Source organism: Astyanax mexicanus, chromosome 7 (genome assembly GCF_023375975.1).
Source record: "Astyanax mexicanus isolate ESR-SI-001 chromosome 7, AstMex3_surface, whole genome shotgun sequence".
Classification (NCBI taxonomy): Eukaryota; Metazoa; Chordata; class Actinopteri; order Characiformes; family Acestrorhamphidae; genus Astyanax; species Astyanax mexicanus.
Window position 1 is genome coordinate 43921103 of NC_064414.1, and position 23281 is coordinate 43944383.

Here is a 23281-nt window from a genome sequence, read left to right on the forward strand (position 1 = left end):
GAGCTCAGTCGTAATGGTTGCAGATCAAATAAATGAGCATAATCAAGATGGCGGCAGAACAGCCGATTATGTTTGGAGCAGAACAAAAGCTAATATGATGAGCAACATGCTCAATCTAAAAATATAGAGTGTCTAGGAGTGACAGAGTCTGTTAATGTTCCTCTAGCTTCCCTCACCAATGAGGACTCCAGTACTCCAGCTGCCATCACCACTGAACTTCTACTAATATTGTTCTATAGGTGAGTAGTAGAGTACATTGCATTGTGGGATACGAGTTTCCATCATGACCACACTTAAAAATGACCAGTACTGAGTATGTATTTGCGTTTACTCAACTTTGACACTTTTATCTATTTATCTTTCATACTGTATACTCAAAAACTAGTTGGTATTAGTGACTGTAGTACACAACTGGACACAATTGGTTTTTACACACTTTCAGGATGAATGGACCAGTGAAAATGCTTCAAAATGATGTGTGTAGATGGCTATGGACAGCTATGAAGATTCTAGTCCCAGACTAGTTACAGAACACAGAAGGCCAAAATTGCATCCAGACTTTCTCTACATAAAAAATCATTTTTGGTTTGAAAATATCATAATTTGTGTGAAAGGGCCTTTTAGCTGATAGATGGCAGGACCTCACTGTATATGGAGTCTTCATTCATAATATTATAACACTAGAGGCCTTTCCTGAGCCCCAACTTGGAATTTCTCAGGACCGCTAAACTACAAGGCCTTGGCTTGTGTCTCCAGAGTCCTCAAATTCCTGTCCAAGGATCCACGATCCTCTGCATCTGAAAGAACACAGGGGGCGTGTCGTAGCGGAGTCAGAAATAAGCAAGACGAACATGATTACAGTATGTCAGAATCGTTGTGTCTAGTCTAGAATAAATTACAGAATGCTACAGGGCTATCCGACTACAACAGTAAAATGAAACTTATGCCAAAAGAAAAAAACAATGCTTTACAATAGAAACTGAAAACTGCTTCCCGAGAACTAATCAGCAATCACAGCATCATCTGCAGTACCATAGTCAAAGTTCTGAGAGCGACAATGAAGATTTAAAAAAAACATGGCAACATGATTGAGAGATTTGATTTGAGAGGCAGAAAGAAATAAAGAACAAGAGAAAGAAAGAATGTGAGACTTTCAGGCCTGTGACAAAAAAAAAAAAAAACAGACAGACAGACAAGCGATTTCCAGTACAGATGTGTTACCTTGCCCATAAAAAAAAAAAGACACGTTCAGAGCTGGTCAGTCACCCATTCCGTTTACAGTAGCATGGATATAGTTGAAGGCTATGGATAATAGATAATATTCACCCTAATTCTCTCAAGAAAAATCAAAAACAAGGTCAACAAGAAATCATCAAGTAACAACACATGATGTGCAATACACAAACTAGACTGTCAGACACTGTCCAACTGTGTCCAGCACTGTCCAACTCCGTCCAGCACTGTCCAAGGCCCTCCAGCACTGTCCAACTCCGTCCAGCACCGTCCAAGGCTGATGATCAGAATACCTATATATAACTAATGGGGCTGCAGTGACTGGAATTCTGCTTCCTGTTTTTCACTGTTTTATCAGATGAGACACAGTTTGACACTTCTGTAGGAGATTTTCTTTTAAAACATAACCCCTCTGATGAAGAGCGAGGGGGTAGAAAAAAAATGCACAAGTACATTTTCAAAAAGAAAATATCTGGAGCACAGTTACAGTTACCATGTCATTACCTTGATTATTCTACATAATTATCAAAAAACTATAAAGTATCGCTAGAACTGAGAAGACCTCATGAAAGGAAACAATTTCCAAGAAACCAACAGTTCTGATTACGTGAATGTTACTTGTGGGAAATACAGAAATGACCACCAAAATGTCATAACTGTCAGTTTCATATGCAAAACGAATGGGGCAGATGCTGAAGAGTAGCAGCCAGTGCTACGTGCTGTGAAGTCCAGCAGCAGCAACAGCGCCCGGGTTCCACGCCTCCGTCCTCTCCTCAGAAACGCTCCAGAGGCCCAAAGAGGAAGCAGTTCAAATCTTTACACATTGCACCTTCAAGACGCAAGACGGACAGAATGACGATTTGACGCAATTTGATAGAAACTATAGAAAGAAAAAAACAAGAAAACAAAGCAAAAAACAAAACGGCGTTCTGCTGTGTGGACACTCTTTACAACAGTTCAAAGTGTACACACACACACACTCATTCTCACACGCATACACACACTCACTCACGCACATACAAACACGTGTCCTCCCTCATCACTGCGGTTCTGCCGAAAATCTAGAAGATCTGAACAGAACTGAAACGGTCTTCATTAAAATTCCAGAGCAGGCTGCACGCTCGGGCAGGGAGCCTCAGGGAGTCACTTACATTCAACAATATTGGTTACGTGAAAAGAAAACAACAGAGTAATAGTCACCTTTTTTAAAACAAACAAAAAAGTGATGAAATTAAACAAACTGAAAGAAAAAAAAAGATGAAAAAATTAATCGGCACCAAGAAAAATCTGATCCGTTTGGCTGGCGTTCGAAACAGGAAGGAAAACCTCATTTTTTCTTTTTTTTTTTTAAATTAGAGTTTAGATTCACTTTCCAAGAGCTGGACCGAAAAGAAAAGAAAAAAAAGAAACGGTGAGGTATATAGTTGGATGGAAAAAAGTCACTGTGTTTCTGTAGTCCGTTAACGTGGCCCCGTGGCCCCGCTGGAGGCCGTGTGCAGGCGAGCTGCGTTTGGGGCAGTGTTCCTCAGAGAGCAGCGCGCTGACCCCGGCGCGGGCTGGACTAGGGTTGCAGGTTGAGGGTGAACTTCCACTGCTGAGTGAGGGAGGGGCTGCACACCTCCACGGTCAGACCCCCGCTGCGGGCGCTCCGGCTGTCCAGGCACAGGTTGCTGCCCACGTGCCGCAGCTTAGAGTTATTCTCAATCTGCTCCCATTTCTGCAGCACAGAGAACAACAGTCACAACAGAGTCATCAGCAGCTCCATGTGGAGCTGAGCTTTCTGACACATTTTAACTACTTAATTCCGATTGAGGTATTAGTCTGATTATTAACAAATTATTAGGCTGCTATAAACGTAGCCAGTAAAGACTGTGAATGAGCAACTGGGCGTGTTCTTCTCAACTCATTGGTGAAACTGTACCAGATGAGAAGATCATAAAAGTTGGTCTGGACTAACCTGTCTGCTGTCATTTTCCCTGCAGCCCTGCAGTTTGATCTGAGAGCCCGCTGTGCGGTCCACCACCGTCAGACACAGGTCCATGTGCTTCACAGACTTATCTTTTGTTAAAGCCCATTCCTGAAGAAAAGGAGAAATAGAGACAGATACATAAAACTGTCCTAATTAAACTTAACCACTGTTACAGCTCGACTAGCTCACCAGAGATAATCATAAGTTAAATATTGAATATCAAACAATTAAACACAGATATCATGGAGTATATAACCTATATACAACGAGTCTGGATGTATATAGCCTAAATTTACTGTTTTATAGCAGATTCTATTTAATATATATTTATCAGCATGTTTGATATTCCAGGCACAGGTTACTGAATCTTAAATGAGTGTTTTTAGTGTGAGTTAGACTGGAACAGTACTGCTGTTATAGAGGAATGCGCTGGATTTGGGCAATTATAGAAGATCACTTAGTTCATTTTCTGTTAGACTGTAAAAAAACTTAGACATATAAAAACAAAGCAGAACTATACTGAGTTAATATCAATGATGTAGATAACAGTCTAATCAAGCATTAATTGCCCATTATTTTCAGTAATGTAATAATTCACACAATGTATCATGATGTGTTTCATGGTTACTCCAAATAACTTAATTGCAATTAAACTCTAACAGCTGTAAACAGTGTATATAAAAAATATATAAATTATAAGTGGGCCAGGTAACAGATCACTGCAATTTTCTTCATGTTTAAAGTTCCACCACTTTCCCGTCTGTGTGTGTTTGGATCCTTTTATCTCCACCGCCGACCCTGTGCTCACCCAGTGCTCACTGCTGCTTTATAAAACTGCTCAGTCTGTACCTGTGCTCTGAATGATACCTGGTTGCCCCCTGCGTTGTGACACTCGTAGACCCCCACAACACCATCAGCGAAGTGTCCCAGAGTGTCCAGACAGTTCCCTCCCTGCTGCAGAGCACCGAAAGCGATGTCCTGGTGATCAGGAACCCTGAACATTTCACAAACAACAACAGAACAAAGAAAGTGAACACATCTCTGAATCAAAAAATATTAACGTATAATCAGTCTAACATTTAGCTGCAAACAGCATTAAAAACTATTTTATTGGCGCCGAGTGGTCCAGCAGTCTAAAGCGCTGCCACTATGAGCGGGAGGTCGCAGGTTCGAACCCCCGCTCATGCAGCTTTGCCATCAATCTGCCGGCGCTCAGAGGGAGCACAATTGGCCCTGCTCTCTCTGGGTGGGTAGATGGCGCTCTTTCCCCACATCACTCCTATGGTGATGTCTGCAGCACAGGGCGTCTGAGAGCTGATGTATTAGAACCGAGTCGCTGCGCTTTCCTCTGAGCATGCTTGCTGCTCGGCAATGGTGCATCAGCAGCAGCTCGAAAAGAAGCGGTGGCTGACTTCACATGTATCAGAGGAAGTATGTGTTGGTCTTCTCCCTCCTGGTGTGTTGGGTCATAAGCAGTGACAGGGGGAGTCCTAATGAGTGGGTTGGGTAATTGGCCGTGTAAATTTTTCTTATATACCGGTATATATATTAAGATATATTTCATAACTAAGTTCTATAAGAATTGCAGTGGCAAGTCCAGTAGTAAGTGACTTCATAATGTGGGGATGAGTGGTACTGTGTGATACCTGTTGTTAAAAATGTTCTGTTCTTTGCTTCAGTTGAGCTGGATGAGTCTATTACTGATAATGCTCTGCTGTCTGATCAGCAGATTGTAGATGAGAGCAAGTTATTTTAGCACTGCTGAAGTTCTGAAACAATCTGTAACTTCATCAAATAAGGAGAAACAAAAAATCGTGTATTTTTTAGATCCGTATGATGCAGGCATTCTAAATAACAGATGAATGATGCTGAATCAGTGAATTACAACTAATGCTATAAGTTTCATCATGTTCCTGACATCCCTCCTTCCCCTTGAGAAATTGACTCAATAGGTCTAAGAGTTTTTTGCTGGGTATGGTCCACTTTCTGAACCTGGACAGTTCTGTAACAATCTGTAACTTTGTCAAATAAGGAGGAACAAAAATTCTTGTATTTTTTAGAAGCTATTGTATGTTGTGGGAATTCTGATTAACAGATGAATTTGCTGATTTGTGAATTATAACTAAAGCTACAAGTTTGTTTAAATCCCACAGGTGGGACTGTATTTGTGTAAATGTTAAATGAGTAATGAAGCAACTAGGTGAAGTGCAGCCACCTGCACATACAGGACACAGTATTCTCAGATCTCACCGAAGTTCCGGGTAAACGTTCTCCAGGTACCACTTGAAAGGCTTGCAGCCTAGCCTCTTCTTCATCTCCAGTCTGCTCTGAATACTGAGGAGGAAGAAGGAGTTACTTTTATTAGATCATTTAAAAAAATAAGAAAGTAAACAAAGCTGGCAGAAATACTGGATGGGCAGATTTAAGAGCATGTTGTAAAGGGAAAGGAGGTCGCACTCACTTGCCGTAGGGTACATTCCGAGCAGAAGGCACGGCGGCGTAGTAAAAATTCTTAAAATCATCCATCCAGACCTCTGCTGCTCGTCTGGTGTTCCTGCAGGGGACAGACGGACGTCAACAGGGCAGAAAGGTCAGGCTAATGTTTCCTGACAGGTCTTTATCGCCTGTTAGCTCTGTGCTCTACAAACGCTGCTTTCATTTCAGCTAAATCTTATTTAGTAAAATTGCAAATTTCATTTATTTAAGAAGCAGGACTAAACCTTCTCACACCTGAAGCTTCTTACCAGAGTCCAGACCATGGTTTGTGTGTATATAATGCTGTATACATTTTTACAGTTTAGTTAAGGAAATTAAAAAACTTTGCTACATTCCGTCATCATCACCTACGTGGGCTGCATTTCTCTTTATGCGTCACACTAATTGGTTTGTAGAATGTTGCCAGTTCTGCAAAATGCCTTTCCAGGTGCTGTGCTGAATTTTACGTTGCTGACAGACTTTGACTCCCTTTTTGTGCACATGCATCACATAGCAGAATGAGTGCCACAGATTTCCCTTAGATTTATTTATTTCATTTCAGTGTATAAATAAGGGTTAATCTACAGTTACAGTAGATATACAAATCACCAGTGTAATCTGTTCCACCCGCACTGCTGCATGATGTGCGTGCACACAAAAGGGAGTCAGATTTAAACACAAGACCAGATATTTTCCTTCTACTGTTTAATAGGTGATGACTGTGGCCCAGACTGTGGCTCGCAAGACACATTTCACTCCCTCTACTTTGGTTTGGACCAAACTAAAAAGTGTAAAAGTCTGGATTAAACAAAGTAGGTGTGAAAGCACCGTGAGATAGCTCCCTCAATTAAGTTTCTCTGCTTTGCACATTGTTAGTAGTTGTTCTTTATTTTTCATTACCTGAATATTATTTTAATTATAATGTCTTGTATTTACTTTTCTTTTTTGTTTTTTTAACATTGTTCTTAAACTATTTTCTTAAATTACAATTATTCTTTTACATGTTTTTAATTCAACTTATCTTTGTTTTAATTATGTTTGAATTATGTTTTATCCATGCTTTATTCTTCTTTTGTTCTTTTATTTCCATGTCTATTGTTACATGTTTTTGTAATTAGACTTGCCTTGCCTTGTAATTCAGTATTCTCTCTACCTGTTTACTATGACCTAGGGTTGGACAGTATGGGCAAAAAGTAAATTAACATTACATTTCTTAATTACGTCGATGCAATATAATTCCAATATCGATATAAAAACAGTGTATAAATTCCGCCTTGTGGTGCACTTCATCACGCATTGATAAAGCTTGGTGATACAGTACAAATATTATGTCACAATATGTTAAGATATTTTAATATGTTAATGGTACACAATATTTTTTGCAATGTTTTGATGCTTAGACAAAATGCATCAGCAGTGGCAGATCTTAAACAGCTACTCAATACTGTATTATTAATAGTACAGTTACATCATGTAATTTAATTTAACAGTTTTAATATAATGTACAGTTAGGACAGTGTTCTTTAAGCAGTGGAGATCCCTTTGATACAATATGGTAACATATAGTTATGTTTACAGATACTGGTCTATGGCTAGTCAGCTCTCTATACCATACAGCAGAGGTTCTTAACCTGGGGGTTGCAGCATACTTCTATGGGTTTTCTCAGCTAAATTTTTGACGAATCAAATATTTGGGCACCAAACTTTGTTTTAATTTACTGAATCAAACATAAAACTAAAAAACAAATAAAGCAAAAAATTAAAACAGAATTATAATTGCGGAATTTGTGCTGCCAATGATTGATTTGTGTGTGTGTTGGGGGGGGGGGGGGGGGGGTGTCGTTAAATTTCTAGAGCCTAAAAGTGGGTTGCACAGTTAAAAATGTTAAAAACCCTGCCATACAGCAAAGCATTGTGTCACTTTTGGGCTAAAACTAGCCTAAAGGACAAGATAAAAAATCTGTTAACAGATTATTTTATTTATTCCAATTCATTCTAGATTAATTTCGATTGCTTCATTCATTAGGAAATCTTTACACAGTTTAAAGGGCAACTGGGCTCTTTAATTAATGCAGGGTTTTGTCCAGGCAGCAATGATCTGCTGTAATTTATCATACATGAGTGGCCAGTTTACACTTTCAGCCACTGGGTGGAGCAATTTAACTGAGAGCCAAGCAACAGAAAAGGCACCATTTTGTTTGATAGAATCTCAGCTCCACTGAGAGAGAGAGAGTTTTTATATGTGGGTTTAGATTATAGCTCTCGTTCCTGACCCCTCGTCTTGGTAAAGACTTTTCTAAAGGCCTGGTTTCTTTATCTATACTATCAGACTATACAGAAACTGGAGACTTGGTCTTGAGGCAATTACAGCAGAGTATCTTACTGCTGCTCTTTATACTGCACGGTTTAGAGAGTCTTCCAGCTCCAGTAAATCTCATTCAGAGTATCAGTTCATTAACTGCTTCCTAATTAACTGAAGTGAGAGCACTACGAGGCTTGGCGATTCTACAGAGCTCCAGCAGTCTACATCCAGATCTGCAGTAAAGCACAGAGCAGCAGTTACCTGGCGAACACGGTGCCGCTGCCTCCGGGGAAGGTGTACGGGTGCTGCTTTCTGAAGACGTGTCCCACTCGACTGCAGGGGATGATCTCCAGACTGCCTCCACACTGCCACACGCGGAACGAGATCTCTGAACAACACAAACAGACACACACGTTCAAAACCTGTTACTATATGATGTGTTAATACAGAGATTTTTTGTAAATGTATTTTTAGGATTTTTCCCAAACATTCAACACACAATGATGAACCACAATAAGGTCTAAAACAAATGGTAAAAAAAATGCATGATAAGTTATGCAGTTAGTATGAAATCAGAATAGTATGGTATGATAAAAGGAGTAGCAATAATACCTATATTAAAAAAAGGAATAATAATGATAATAATAAATGATAATAAATAAATAAAATACCAATTCGCACTGCACACAAATTTACTTTAAAAAAGCATCAGTCCACTTTCAAAATCATTTTTCTATATATAGCAGAAATATAGAGTGCCTGACAATGTGACTTGTGATCATATGTAAATGTTAATATAATAGAGTAATGCACAGTGCATCCTAGGAGCCTAATGATGCACATAATTTCCAGTTTAATTCCATTTTGCTCATCTGGCTGATTTTAAGAATCAATTAGATATTCAGTGGTTTTGCATATTAACAATGTAATTGCACTCTACACAGCATAAAACCTGAAAAACATCTTATATATACTTACACATTCCATCGACTTATAGCTGATCTCTTAGTAATTTTAATTGTTGATGTGCAAAACTGTGGCTATAAAAAACAGGAAAAAACGGGAAACGGGACCACTTCAGTTTCTGAATCAGTTTCACTGGTTTTGCTGTTTATAGATATATATTTGAGTAAAATGAACATTGTTGTTTTATTCTATAAACTACAGACAACACTTCTCCCAAATTCCAAATTAAATTATTGTAATTTAGAGCATTTATTTGCAGAAAATGAGAAATTACAGAAATAAAAAAAAAAAGATGCAGAGCTTTCAGATATCAAATAATACAAAATTCAATATTAGGTGAAATAACCATGTTTTTTTAATCAGTTTTTATGCATATTGCCATGTTCTCCTCCACCAGTCTTACACACTGCTTTTGGAAAACTTTATGCCACTCCTGGTGCAAAAATTCAAGCAGTTCAGGATGATCATCCATCTTCCTCTTAAAAATAAAAATAAAGTAAGGCTACACCAACAGTTTTGAATGGTAACAGTGGGTAATACTAATATTACTCAGATATTATGTATAATATGTATTCAGTTTTCATTCCTAGCTATTGTGTTTGTTTCTGATTCACATATTCACATACCCATCTGTCTAACTAGTCTGTTAAGATTTACAGATACTCTAATGCAGAATTACTTACAATACCAACAATAATTGGAGGCAATCGGACACAAAGAACAGATTTTTTCAAGGATTTATGTTCTGATTTAAGGCTAAGGCTAGAGAGAATTTTGCATGATAAAAAAGTGCTTAATAAAATAAATAGTCTTTAGTAGTGGTAACTGACATTACTAATAATTCTCAGGTTTTTGGAACATATGCTGCGTTGTAGAGCGGCTAATAGGAAGAATAAATATGTAAGGAAGGAGGAAATAATAAGAAGAAATCTACAAAAAATCTATGCAGATTTCTCTTCTGAAAACTGTTTATTTGGGTGAGTAAAGTGCTTCAGTTTATTTACAGTAAACTTAGATTTCCAATATTTTGTCTAAGTATGAGTTTTCTGTGAAGATTCTCCAGGACTAAGGCTGGGTGCAGCAGCATTAGAATGTAATGCTGCCTGATCGTGCTAGACTGAGGAACCCTACATTTCCTGGTAACCCAGGGTGCTTTCAGCTAATGGTTTGTCCCACATAGCTACAGTCCAATATACTCACCTCTGAACTGCGAAAGAGCTAGCGCTGCGGTTAGCGGACAATGCTAATACTGCTGCACCCAGCCTTAGTGCTAGGGGTGTGACGAGACACTAATATCATGAGACGAGACGAGACATAATACTGGGTTCACGAGAACGAGACGAGACGAGATTTAAAAATAAAATTTTAAAGAAAATGTCAAAAATGAAAAATGGCTTGAAAACTAGTTTTATTTTACAAAATCATATAATGAATGATCATGATATTAATGTCTTGCCACCCCTAGCACTACTCTCACACACTGATTCTATAAGAAATAGAAATAAGAATAAAAAATAAAACTAAAACTTTTCTAGGTCTTATATAGTGCAAACAATAAGTGCAAACCACAACCAATCACATTAAGCCTATGGTTTGTGTTTTGTTCTCCTAAATCTCTTGTAATTTAACTATGCATAACCATAACCAGTCATACTAAGACTATGTTTGAAGTGCTAACAGAGACAGAACATTTTTTAAATACAGTACAGAGCTAAGGGATTACTACAACTGCCTATGAAACAGTCACGTGTACGATTTACTTACAGTATTTACATTTAGAAGCATCTTCTATGCAAATGCACAAATTTTCCTCTTCTGATGAGAGTTGCTCTCTGCTCAGCCACCACGCTGCTATCGCTACTGATCCCTCTTAAAAAGTCCACACTAAATTGTTTTTTTCCCCGCGAGACAGGTTTAAGCTTGGCGAGAAATATAACATTGTACTAGTAGTGTAGCTTTACTGCTTTCTAATGCCTGACCGGTGCACTGGATTATAAGGAGCACTGTTGAGTTTTGGGAAAGATTTTAAGTGCGCCTCATAGCCAGAACAATACGGTACTTTAAACACACAATGCCATGCTGCTACATAACTGTGTACTTCTACTGTATTACACTATTATTAAACAGGGTCGATTCTATGACACTGCAGTCTTCCCCCACTCAGCGTTTCCCAGTCCTTCAACCCGTTACAGCAGCAGAAACTGAGCTTTCTTTCTCCCAGTCTGCAGTGAAGGCATTATTTGCCGAATTCCTCTGACCTTTTCCACAAGCACTGCAGCTGTAATAAATGCTGCGCCTGTGAAATGAGTCTCTTTTTCCTCCCGTTCGGTTTCCATCAATGCCACAGATATGATTCTCCATCTGAAAGCAGTCGAGCTCATGGACTAGACCTGAGACTTACACTGCACTATTTAACAGGCAGAAACACAGGAGGGAGAAAAGCACCGGTTCAGCCGTTCTGACCCGAGTGGACAGACAGGCTGGGGAACGCAGACGCGTGGGCTGCAGATTTCTTTCGCAGGGACCAGACTCTGTTCTGGGCAGCTCGAGAGATACGCCCACTTTTAGGATGCAGCTGTAATGGTGTCACATACACTGCTCTGCCTAAATACACAAACCCTACAGGCCTCATTTAGAGCTCCTGTCAGCACAGAGATATACAGCACTACAGAGTGCACACCAGCACTAAGTAGCCCGCGACAAGCACAGCTATGAGGTCCAAAGGAGCCGTCAAAACTTTGGATACCTTTACTCCTAGAAGGAAGTCCTTATTTTCACTTTCTCAGGCCAACAGTGACTTCATAATCTGATTATAAATGGAGTTTTGGTTAATTGTGTAAACAACATACTCCGAATTCTTAGAACAGAGTTAGAATAAAGTAAAAAATTGAATAAAGAGAGCTGGACCTGCCAAGACCTCCATCCACTCCCACATCCGGTTATATTCTTTTAGATTTACATGTTATTCAATTGTTTATATGTAAGTATTAATGTTTTTCATTAGTATATTCAAAGTTTCATCAGGGCATTAATGTATGTATAGGGTAAGTTATGTGTAAAATTCTTAAATTTTTATTTGTATTTATTGTGCTTTCCGCGAATGTGAGGGACAATGCACCTATATTTTTCAACACATTTTTCAACATTTTACTGTGATGTGACAATAAAACAATCTGGTTTAATCTGTTTCAGATTTTAGCTCAGTAATCATATTTCTTATCTATTAGAACATCCACTAGATGCTGGGGAGCTGTCAACTTGTCAGAAAATGAAAAAACAGCAGTAATTCATGCTGAAAGTGAGTAAGGTATATTTGTCAGTGGCAAAACGAAGATGATTTAACTGATTATTATAACTTTTCTATCATGTTTGTTCCATGTTTGAAAGTTCACTGTGAGAGCCGATGTGTACAGTGAGGTCCTGTGCTTTATTCGTTTGTAAATGAGTTTATTTTTCTCTGTAAAAGTGTGGTCTAAGAAACACTGAATGTAGAGGTTAAGAGTATTTGTTTAGCTTTTATTTGAAATATGATTTGCTGCATTTTATTGCTGTCGTTAATCAGCACTAAACTGCAATTTAAAAAGAGCTAAGAATAGCAACCTCAAGTTTTTTTGTTTTTTGTTTTGATTTAGGATTTGCTATGGAAGTTACAAACTAGTAAAACTGACTAGTTGGGTAACTCCATAAGTCCAACAGTATATGCTTATAGCAGGAGTATTTTTGGACATGAGTGAAAACAGACAGCGGATAAAACACTTTCAGAACAGTGCTGAAAGCAAAGAGTTTAAATGATCTTCTAGCTGATGTATGATCATATTGCCATTGATGTGTTAAAAAAAAACGCCCTTAATTTTTTATTTTACATGATGTTTAAGTCACATCTAATTCTGTGAGATTACTGTCTGGTAGGAAAGCAAGAGAAGCAATGCATCTCAGGATGCGTGTCACTATTTGACTGGTACTGCATGTCTGTGCTATCTCAAGCTGCGTCACACCGGCCTGGGAGAAGAAGCACTTCAAACTCCGTACTGAGAGAGTACAGACTGTTCTCTCACCAAGATTTTCACCACCCCACACGTCCATCATCATGTCGTACTTCCCCAGCTCCTCAAAGTAGCCTTTGTCCATGACGAAGAGACCACCGGCGATCATAGGAGTCCTGGGAAAAGACAGGAAAGAAAAATCACATAAGGTGGTAAAGTTCCAGTACAAGAAAAGGTTTATTTCTCGACAGTCTTTCTGATGTTACGCTCTGCGTTCCAGAGTGACATCTTTCAGTAGGGAGTAGGGATATGGAGGTTATTATTTAAAATAATAATTTAATGCAAGGTGATACACTGTTTAGATATCGGGGAATCTGTCAGATTTAGTATAATGAAGTTGAATGAAGTTCAACTTATATAGCGGCTTTCTAGAAACCCAAGGACGCTTTACAATTTACACGTTTTTACACATCTACACACCGGTGAGAAGCGGCAGCCAATAGCGCACAGCGTACTCTCAACCGGAAACGACCGTCCACCTGGAGGACTGCATCGAGCACTACAGTGTTTACCCAGGACAGAGTGCCAATCCATATCTGGGCAGTCATGCATACATTTACACACATTTACACACACACAAACTTACATACATACCACACACTTACACACACCAGATCAATTTAGATTATCTAATTTTTCTGGGCAATTTAGAGTATCCAATTTTACCTGATCTCCATGTTTTTGGATGGTGGGAGGAAACTGGAGTCCCTGGAGGAAACCCACGCAGACACATGGAGAACATGGAAACTCCACCCAGATAGGGACTTGAACCCAAGACCCCAGTGCTGGGAGGCGAACGTGCTAACCACTAAGCCACCGTGCCGCCAAAAAAAAAAAGTATAAAGTATAAAGTGGGTGAGGTTCAAACACACTACTAAATTAACCACTGTCTGACACCAATCTGTACATGTAAACTAATAATTAATTATAATTTTTTTAGCGTTGCAATGCAAAATATTGTAATACTCTGACAATATTTTTTACATATCTATTTTAGAGGTTGTACACAAAAGACACACAAATCCCAAGTTTAATTAAAAAACGTACATTATAACAATATTAATTAAAATTAAAGTACAATTTGTGTTTTGTAAAAAATGTAAAAGCATTGTTACAGGGGGCTTCTAATTTCTTGACTTTAACAAAGTATTTTTTTAAATTATCTTTTTTATATACATTTGAACACAACTCTGACACTGAGTGTAAATAACGACCTATGGTTAAATTTAAATCTTAGTGAAAAGGGCATCGAGTGGTCCAGCGGTCTAATGCGCTGCCACTATGAACGGGAGGTCACAGGTTCGAATCCCGTTCATGTAGCTTGCCATCAGCTTCCGGCACCCAGAGGGAGCAAATTTGGCCCTGCTCCCTCCGGGTGGGTAGATGGCGCTCTCTCCCTATCACGCCCAGTGATGGATCGACTTAACGTGTCTTGTCCGCACCCTCCTAGGGTCACAGGCACCACTGGTGATGGGGAAGCATAAAGGGGTGGGACAATTGGATAGCCAAATTGGGAGGAAAAATGGGAAAAAAACAGAAATAAATTATTATTTAAAAAAAAAAAATGTTAGAGAAACGAGTCTGATTTAAAAACTTAGTAAAGTACAGATACTTCAATACCTGTGAAGTCTGTACAACACAGCACCAGTTCTAGTGTCTATTCTTCTGGGATACTAAAGACAACCCTATTCCCTTTTGCCCCTCAAAATACTTATTTTAGTCATCAAAGGAACATCACTTGTTAGCTAAAGATTAAAACAGATAGCTGATTCTGAGCAGAGATTAAAGAACTTGTGTAAAGGCTTATGAGAAGTCTCATACGAGGCGGATTCTCTCATTTCCTTCGCTCCCCTTTCCCCCAAATGATCGTTTTATGCTCATATTACTTTCAACGTTTCAGTAATCACTGTCATCCTCATAAAAGCTCTAGAGTTGCAAAACACTTTGATCACTGTGTAAAAAAAACTCATAAAGTCTAAACACACACCCTGCAAAAGCAGCATCTGCACCGCACTAAAATTTAACTATTACATAAAGCTCCTTTAACGTATTTGTTGAACAAAGTGAACACAGTTTACTTTTTACAGCAGAGACCTTGCTAGTCTTTGATCCCTTGAGCTAATAATTATCTTTCCTTGTCCATTCCCTGGATGCACAACCATTTACAAACACAAGCAAACACACAGCATCACCACGGCATCCCAGATAAAGAGCTTTCAGTTTTATGCATTACGTGAATTTTAAGAACTGATTTGCCTTTCTGAGATTAATTGTTTTTATCTATGAGGAAAGTAAATGTGTGAATGCAGTTTAATAATGTATAATGTGTGATGTGCGTAATTTATAGAATTATTAGTATATTATTATATACATGCAGTACATTCTAGAAGATGAGCATGATAATTAGTGTTTGATACATATCTGCTTTCTAAGTTTGTGATAACAGGCTTTTTTCACACTTACTAAAGAGAATACTACTGTAACAATTAACAACTTCCCACTGAACACCCTATACATCATGGTAATCATGCTCTACGCTACACTAAACAGCAATTCAATTAAATCATAATTCACTACGTTTAAGCAGCTAACTGCTGTTTAAACACAGAGAACAGAACATATCGTACTTGATCGGGGCGATAGGGTTCCCCTGCCGTGCTCTTCTCTGCTCCAGGGTCATGTAGTCCCATTTAAACACCAGATTCCAGTCAAAACCTGCAGAAACAATAAAACAAAAAGTCAGATTAGAAATCACATCATCAATCTATCATTACACTACAATAAAGCGTGGGGTGAAGACTCTTTGTCTGTTCAGTCTACCGCCACTGTACAGAGATAATTACCCTTATGTATAATTACCCACATGCAGAATTATTTAGTATACAACAAGTGTATAAAAGTGTATAAAAAAATGTGTTTTATACTTTAGATAGCACATATAGCTTTGAGGGCAGATCTGTACACTCTTGGTATTTTAATCTCAGTGTCTTCATGAGGGAGAGTCACCTGGAATAGTTTTCTCAGCATCATGAAGGAGTTCCTGGAGGTGCTGAACAATAGTTACTGGTTTTCCTTCACGCTGTGAAGCTCCAGCTCATCTCAAATCACCTCATATCAGCATCTCAGTTTGTGTATTTATATGTATTTTTTATTATTCTATAATGTACATAAATAAAGAATGAAAGAAAAACACTGAATACGTTTTGAATGGCTACTGTGTGTGTATAAATATATATATATACATACATACACTGCCTGGCCAAAAAAACTAAGCGATTTAAGTAAGTAAATGATGTGGGGTTGATGCTGCAGTTGGTCTGCAGGTTTAGGTTCAGCAACAGTATGTGCTGAAAGAATGAGGTCAGCTGATTACCTGAATATACTGAATATAGACCAGGTTATTCCATCAATGCATTTTTTCTCCCCTGATGGCATGGGTATATTTTAAAATTATAATGTCAGGATTCATGGGGCTGGAATTGTGAAAGAGTTCAGGGTTCAGGGAGCATGAGATCATCATTTTCACACATGGATTGTTCACCAAAGAGTCCAGATCTTAACCCCATTGAGAATCTTTGGGATGTGCTGGATGGAGAAGGCTTTGTGCAGAGGTCAGACTCTACCATCATCAATACTGCAAGCATTTTTATCTTGATGAAAAAATAATGCAATACTGGTTTAAAATAAATATTGTGACATTGCAGAAGCTGATTGAAACAATGCCACAGTGAATGTGCGGCGCAATCAAAGATAAAGACGTTCCAACGAAATATTAGAGTATGACCTTTTTCTATTTTTGGGCAGGCAGTGTATGTACACTCATATACTGGTGTTTAGCAGCTGGGTTTTTGGGTGTGTTTGAAGGAAGCTGTTTCTTCTTTTTTAGTGGAAAACCACAAACTGCTTCTAACTGCCAAAAAGACAATGGAAGAGACCACACTGCTCATCAAGCGATGGAGTGGGCTGAGGAGTGCGGAAGTGGCCTAATGGTAAGAGTGAAGCCTGCAACCACAAATTACAGGTTTAAATGCCAGGACCCACTCTGGGTTTGCCATTTGACTAAGACACTTATCCCCACTCTGATGATCATACCCCCTGCCCAGGCAAGAACTACTCACAATACCAACGAGGATATAAAGTGCTGTGAAAATTAATTGTGAAAATGACTATTGTGCATTTCTTCTCATTTCAGTCATTTTTTTTATTCTATTGCGTCTTAATTGTCAGATTATCTGTCCATGAACTGAAGCTAAAGCACGGCCAGGGCCATGCAACAAGACAATGATGTAAATCACAAAAGCAGGTCTACCTCAGATTTAAAAATGCTGTGAGGGGGCAAAATTTCTTGATAGTACTGGGTAGAGCTGAGCGATTAATCGATTTTATTGATTAATTTGAATGAACAATTAAGGACGATGTGTTTTTATGAAAATCGATTTTCTCCGAGTTTTAATTTTCACCACCGACTCTCCCCTGAGCTTAGCCCCACCCCTCTCTCCTGCACGCAGCCCCGCCCCTCCCCTCCCCTCTCTCCCTCCCTCCTCACTGAAATTAACTCACACAGTCTCAGTCAGTCACTCACCTCATTCACCACGTTGCCTGTCACTCACCTCGTCCACAGTGTCTCCCTCTTTGTAAAAAGCTATTTAACAATTTGTCTATAATAGGTTTGAAAATAAAGAAAACTTAAAAAGCTAAAAGCAAAAAACTGATTTATGTAATTTACGTAAAAATAAAGTTATTTTGAGACGTGACTGCCTATTTGAAAAGCAACAGAAGTTGTTCATTTGTTGGAGTTTATTTTATTATCATTTCTAACATATTTAGAGTGTTTTTTACTCACTATTTTTCTCTCTCACAATGTTAATCCTTTAAAGCTTCAAAAACATGTATTATGCAAATTATGTGATGATGTCATTTAGCGACTTCTAGCAACTTTTAGGAGATTTTAGTAGGGAAAAAAAATCGATTTAAATAGAAAATCAGATTTAAAAAAAAAAAAAAATCGAACTTTTTTTTTTGGGCCACATCGCCCATCTCTAGTACTGGGAGATGTAAACTGCACTTGGTGACAGTAATTGCTGCTAAGAAATACAAATTAGAAGTTAATTAAGCTCATGTTCTTTATTTAATAAAACCTGCAATGCTTTTTAAAATTGAACATCTACTCTGCATTAAACACAATTTCACATAATCTTAAACAAATAATGCACAATAACGTATGTAATGTAATAATACATTTGTTGGTTTAAAAAAAAAAAACATACTGACAAAAGCAAAAATATTGTATAAATATTGGATTGTATGATGCACTGACTCATTAAATACATATTTAGTGCTTTTTTTTTGGTTTGTAATTAGTGATAATACTTCTTGATGCAAAGTGATTTATTGCAAACTTACTCATTATAAAGATGCTGCGAACTTGAATAAAGCAATAAACCTGGCACAAAATAAAACAAAGTGCTGCAAATTACACACTAATAGCACGTAAATGTTATAATAATTAACAGACATTAAAGCATAATACATTGTGAATAATTTGTTTAAATATGCTTAATGCAGGCTTTATTGAACAAAGAACTAGACCTTAATAATAAGCTCATTTGTGCTCCTTAAAATAAAGTGTTAGTTGTCTACCCTCTCGTCTCTTTTAGATGTAATTAATAAAATAAATAAATTATTCAAAACCCAGAAATTCTAACAGGGGCACACTGTTTCTCTCAGCCCATGAACAGCTTTGCATGTAAAATCTATATTTTCTTTATTCACATTTCTAATAGTAACAGCTGGGGAGAGGAAAACTGAATCTGGAAATGCTAAATGCTAAATTCTAAATGGATCATCACATTAGTACTCAAGTTTCAGAAAATTCAGAACAGCTCAAAAACAGAATCGCCGTCTCTGTGCTGCCATCTGTAGCAGCTAATAGCTCTGGAGTGCCGCAGCCACGCCGGACTAAAATTTCCGACGAGCCTCCAGACAAAACTGATGGTGCTTTGGCATTACATACACAGTCACTTAAACTGGCTGAAAAAGAGTAAAATGAAACGGCTGAGATAGATTTAATCAGAATGTAGCCTTTCAGAGCAGTTAATGGATAATAATGGGAATTTAATTTCAGATCCCGCCCACCATACAATTCCCTGTGGGCTCCTGCTGGGATGTGGCCTACAATTTGGGAATTACGTCAGGAAAGGAAATTGCAGTCTAATCAATATAATGTATGAAGAGGGAGGAGAAGAACAAACAGAATAGCAGAGCAGGGTGAGATTATGCAGGGAGGGCTTGAGCTGGGTCTTTTAAACATCAAAAAGCATGAAGGATCGCCCTCCAATAGAGAGGAAATGTGATTCATTCCCCCCCCAATTCAATCGATCTGTTTCTATTCCAAAGGGCTTTTCTTCTGTTTTGGAATTCGGGCGGCCCTCTCTCCCTGCTCTCTCAATCACATTCACACACTCACTAAATGCATCTGTATACCTAATGTGTATTTCATTCAACACACAACATTAGGCACACACACACACTCTGTGCAGCACAATCTCATTAAAATGGTAACAATGTATTCCGTAGGGCTATATATATATATATATATATATATATATATATTGTACTCAATGTTGTCTTCAGATCTCACTGTTCTGATTGGATAAAAAGTAAACCCTTCAGTTATTCAGTTTTTATTAATATAATTTAGTTTTTTATGCTATGACAGGTTTTTCATGATATATCGTGCCTCCCACAGTATTGCAATATATTGTAAAATATTGAATCATAGCCCCTGCATTGTGATTCTTGCCTATATATATAATTTCAGTTTTGAGATATTTTCTTTTTAATTTAAACTTTTTTACACTAAAACAAAATCTGCTTTAGTTTAGACTTATTTTTCTTAAAAGCAAAATACAGTAGTCTATAATAACAGGTACTTCAACTCTGTTAGGAAGAAAATTAAAACAAGTAATTTCAGTGTTGACACATAAATGCATGTGATTTATTTGAAAACTTATTTTATGCAAATAATCATTATTATTCCAAGTTTCCAACTCCTAAATCACACTTTTTTTACAGACACTGGTGACTTTTTACTTTACCTTTTTAAGTTTTAATAGAGTAATCGCTTTTTTCAAGAGACAAGTTTCACAAGAATCACAATGCAGGGGCTATGATTCAATATTTTACAATATATTGTAAACCTGTCATAGCATAAAAAACTAAATTATATTACTGAAATATGAATAACAGGGTTTACTTTTTATCCAATCAGAACAGTGGGATCTGAAGACAACATTAAGTACAACACTGCTATCAAGTGGGCGGGGTTTAAACACAATCCTAAATAATGCACCAATCTTTACATCTAAACTAATAATTAAAAATCTATACTGTTTCTTTTAAAAAAGATATAGTATTGTGAAACACATATTGCAGTAGTACATGTTTTTTTTTTCATACCGCTTTATCTAAACATTATGACAGCACCTCTGAATAAGCACAGTATTTCAAAATTATGATGTGTCATATTACTGTTCTTTGTCCATCTATAATAAGGCTAAAAAGCTCATTTATTTATGTGCATTTGTAATGACCACATGATTGGGTTCTGTGGGAGCTTCCTGATTGGTGATGTCATGCTCTAAAAACTAAAGACTGGAAAAAAAACATAGGCCCATTATAGCTGCAAAGCTACTGATGTTCTGAATTCAATTAGAAAGGAAAACAAGCAAACCTGGGTGAAACATTTTCAGAAATGTTTCTCAAATCAGTCAGAAATGCTTCCTAAAATCATCCACTCATCTACAAGCTCTTTTATATTAGGCTTTACCTTTAAAACGCGATTGATTTCAGCCTTAATAAGCTGGAACATGGCCTGTGCTGTGGTCTTTAGCCTGTTAGCTAACTTAGCTAGCTTACCTAGCTTACTTAAGGACGTTTTTAGAGCATGTTTGGGTTGTTTTGATCTGCTCTTGATTGTGATTACTGTTCTCACACCTGTTTAATCAAACCAAACTAAGAATACAACCTAACCAGAGCCTATTTTAACAGGAGAACACAGCGCTTGTGTGAAAACGCCCTAATCACATTTAGCACTTTATCTCACTTAAACACCAGTCACTCAACTTTACTCTCTCAAAAGTCCGTTTTTAAAGTCAATACTCGAGTCAGTTAGTCAGCAGCTGCACTCAGCTGTCTTATATTTGGAGGATCTGTAGCTTTAGTTTAGTGAACTGTCTACAAAACAAACAAAAACTGTAATTTCAGTTTTCTTTCCACCTTCTGTTTAACATCAGACGTTAGATCAGAATCACTCTCATCTTCACGTTTATAAGTGAGATTTTTTTTTTCAGTCAGACCCGAGTGTCCTGTAAATCAAGATAATGTACAATATAAAAATGTGGATGCCACCCAAACCAAGAGAAACGCAAGAAATAGAGTTCTAAAGACATTTACTGATTTACCTCCTTTCAGATCAGCAGAAGCTCCGACATATTGGAAGTTGTCCATGTTAATGACATCGATGATGGGCGAGACAACACGCGTCTTGTCCTGCAAGCCAGAGATAAAAGAAGACAAGATAGAAAACTGAGTCAATATGAATAAAAGTCAATACAAACCGAATGAAACTGATAATCACTCATGACACACGTCAATAGATAGTATTTTATTAGGATTTCAGCTTGACAAATTCAAAAAACAATAAGGGTAATAATATTATGTTCAATCCTTCAAGTCACATTTTCCCCAGTTATGTTGACCCACCAACATCCCACCAGGGCCTGACCAGTATGTACTGACTGATTTAATAGATAGACGGATAGATAGATATACAGATAGACAGATGGATGAATGGATACTTTATTGATCCCACAAAATCAGCTTTTTTTAAATGCCCAGTATAGTTCAAGGTTTAGCATTATCCACAAATAAATCAGTAATAACATCTCTGCAAGTATCACATTGCTAAAGGGATACTAATCTAAATCCAGGTTTTAGGTTAAATGAATATCATTTTTTAAGTTTACAAGCAGGATTATTATTATTACTCACTTAAAAACAACACCCATTCACTACAGAATGAGAGAAAACTTTATATATTAAAAAAAAAAAAAAGACTATTAAACAAACTAACTGGAACACACACTGATGAGCCATAATATTAAAAGCACCTGCCTAATATTGGGTACACTACAGGCCAAAAGTTTAAGACGCCTTTTATCCAGTCAGTACTAAGGCTGCAAAGATTAGTCGATATATTACATATATAAATTACAAATTTCATTGTTGACTAATCATTAATTTGTAACAGTACTGGATTACACAAAGTGCTGGGGTCAGAAGTGCAGTGGGAGACGGGTAAATGGTTCACTCACAGTTTACACTCAAACTTAGTCTGTGTCTCCTAAAGTGCCCAGATTACATATTTACTTTCTAAATATCAGTAATTTCCATGTTTAAACAACATCTAGACATTTAAAAGCCTTTTAAATAACACATTCAGCTGCTTCTATCCTTTTAACATTGAGGAAATGGCAGAAATAATCGTTGACTAATAAAAAAAAAAAAAAACATCAGGTTAGTCAACTACCAAAATAATTATTAGTTGCAGCTCTAGTCAGTACTGCATGGTCCACACAAGCTGTACATTTTTTTCTGCTTTGCCATCTTAGCATCGACTTTCTTACTGCCACTCCACCTGTAAACAGACCTGAAGCTCCAAATCTTCTCTTCACTGCTGAGGGTCAAGGTGATGTCCTGTGAGCTGCCTACTACACAAGCTGTTGACTTTCAGAAACTCATCTTCTGATGCTGTTGTGAATTTTAGGCTGACCTTTTCAGTTTCTCCAGTGTTCAAGTCTTTTGATGACGTAGGAAACTGTACTCACTTCAATCTGTAACTTCTCTAATAGGAAGAGCTCCACTTTTATGAGTTATAAAGCTCTATCTGTGTTTATTTGTTAAAAGTGTTCTTTTAGATCAGGGGTTCCCAATCTTTTGCAACCTTTCCACAGCCCCAGGAATATTTTATTTGCCATTTAAAATTTAAAATCATTGTTTTACTTTCCTGTGCACGTGAAGTCTAGAGCTAGGTACTCACTGCTGTATTTTCTTCGTTTGGATTTATTCTTGCTTTACAGTAGCTAACTCACTTATAGATGGTTCAGTATAAAATGCAGAAAGTCATGATCAACAGATCGCTAGTTTGAATCCCAGTCATGCAGCTTGCCATCAGCTGCAGGAGCCTCGAGAGAGCACAACTGGCCTTGCTCTTTTCGAGTGGGAAGATCCAAA

At 37.6% G+C, this 23281-nt stretch overlaps 1 protein-coding gene across 3 annotated transcripts in view; it reads right to left on the reverse strand.

The window, feature by feature from the left end:
* Positions 1-889: 889 nt before the first annotated feature.
* The window catches only part of galnt2 (UDP-N-acetyl-alpha-D-galactosamine:polypeptide N-acetylgalactosaminyltransferase 2), a 139714-nt gene continuing 117322 nt past the window's right edge, over positions 890-23281 (reverse strand). Inside the window, exons 8-17 of one of the 3 annotated variants that reach the window (XR_007439919.1) lie at positions 21451-21538; positions 15616-15703; positions 13001-13104; positions 8241-8367; positions 5664-5756; positions 5453-5536; positions 4052-4196; positions 3191-3310; positions 1490-2950; positions 890-1448 (exon numbers count right to left, since the gene is read on the reverse strand). Coding sequence is in view for 1 of the 3 variants with exons in the window: in XM_022684543.2 (XP_022540264.1) it covers positions 2795-2950; positions 3191-3310; positions 4052-4196; positions 5453-5536; positions 5664-5756; positions 8241-8367; positions 13001-13104; positions 15616-15703; positions 21451-21538 (1005 nt within the window). In the remaining 2 variants the exon portion in view is untranslated. Of the gene's footprint in view, positions 2951-3190; positions 3311-4051; positions 4197-5452; positions 5537-5663; positions 5757-8240; positions 8368-13000; positions 13105-15615; positions 15704-21450; positions 21539-23281 lie in introns of all 3 variants that reach the window. The other 2 variants (XR_007439920.1, XM_022684543.2) reach the window with 2 other exon arrangements.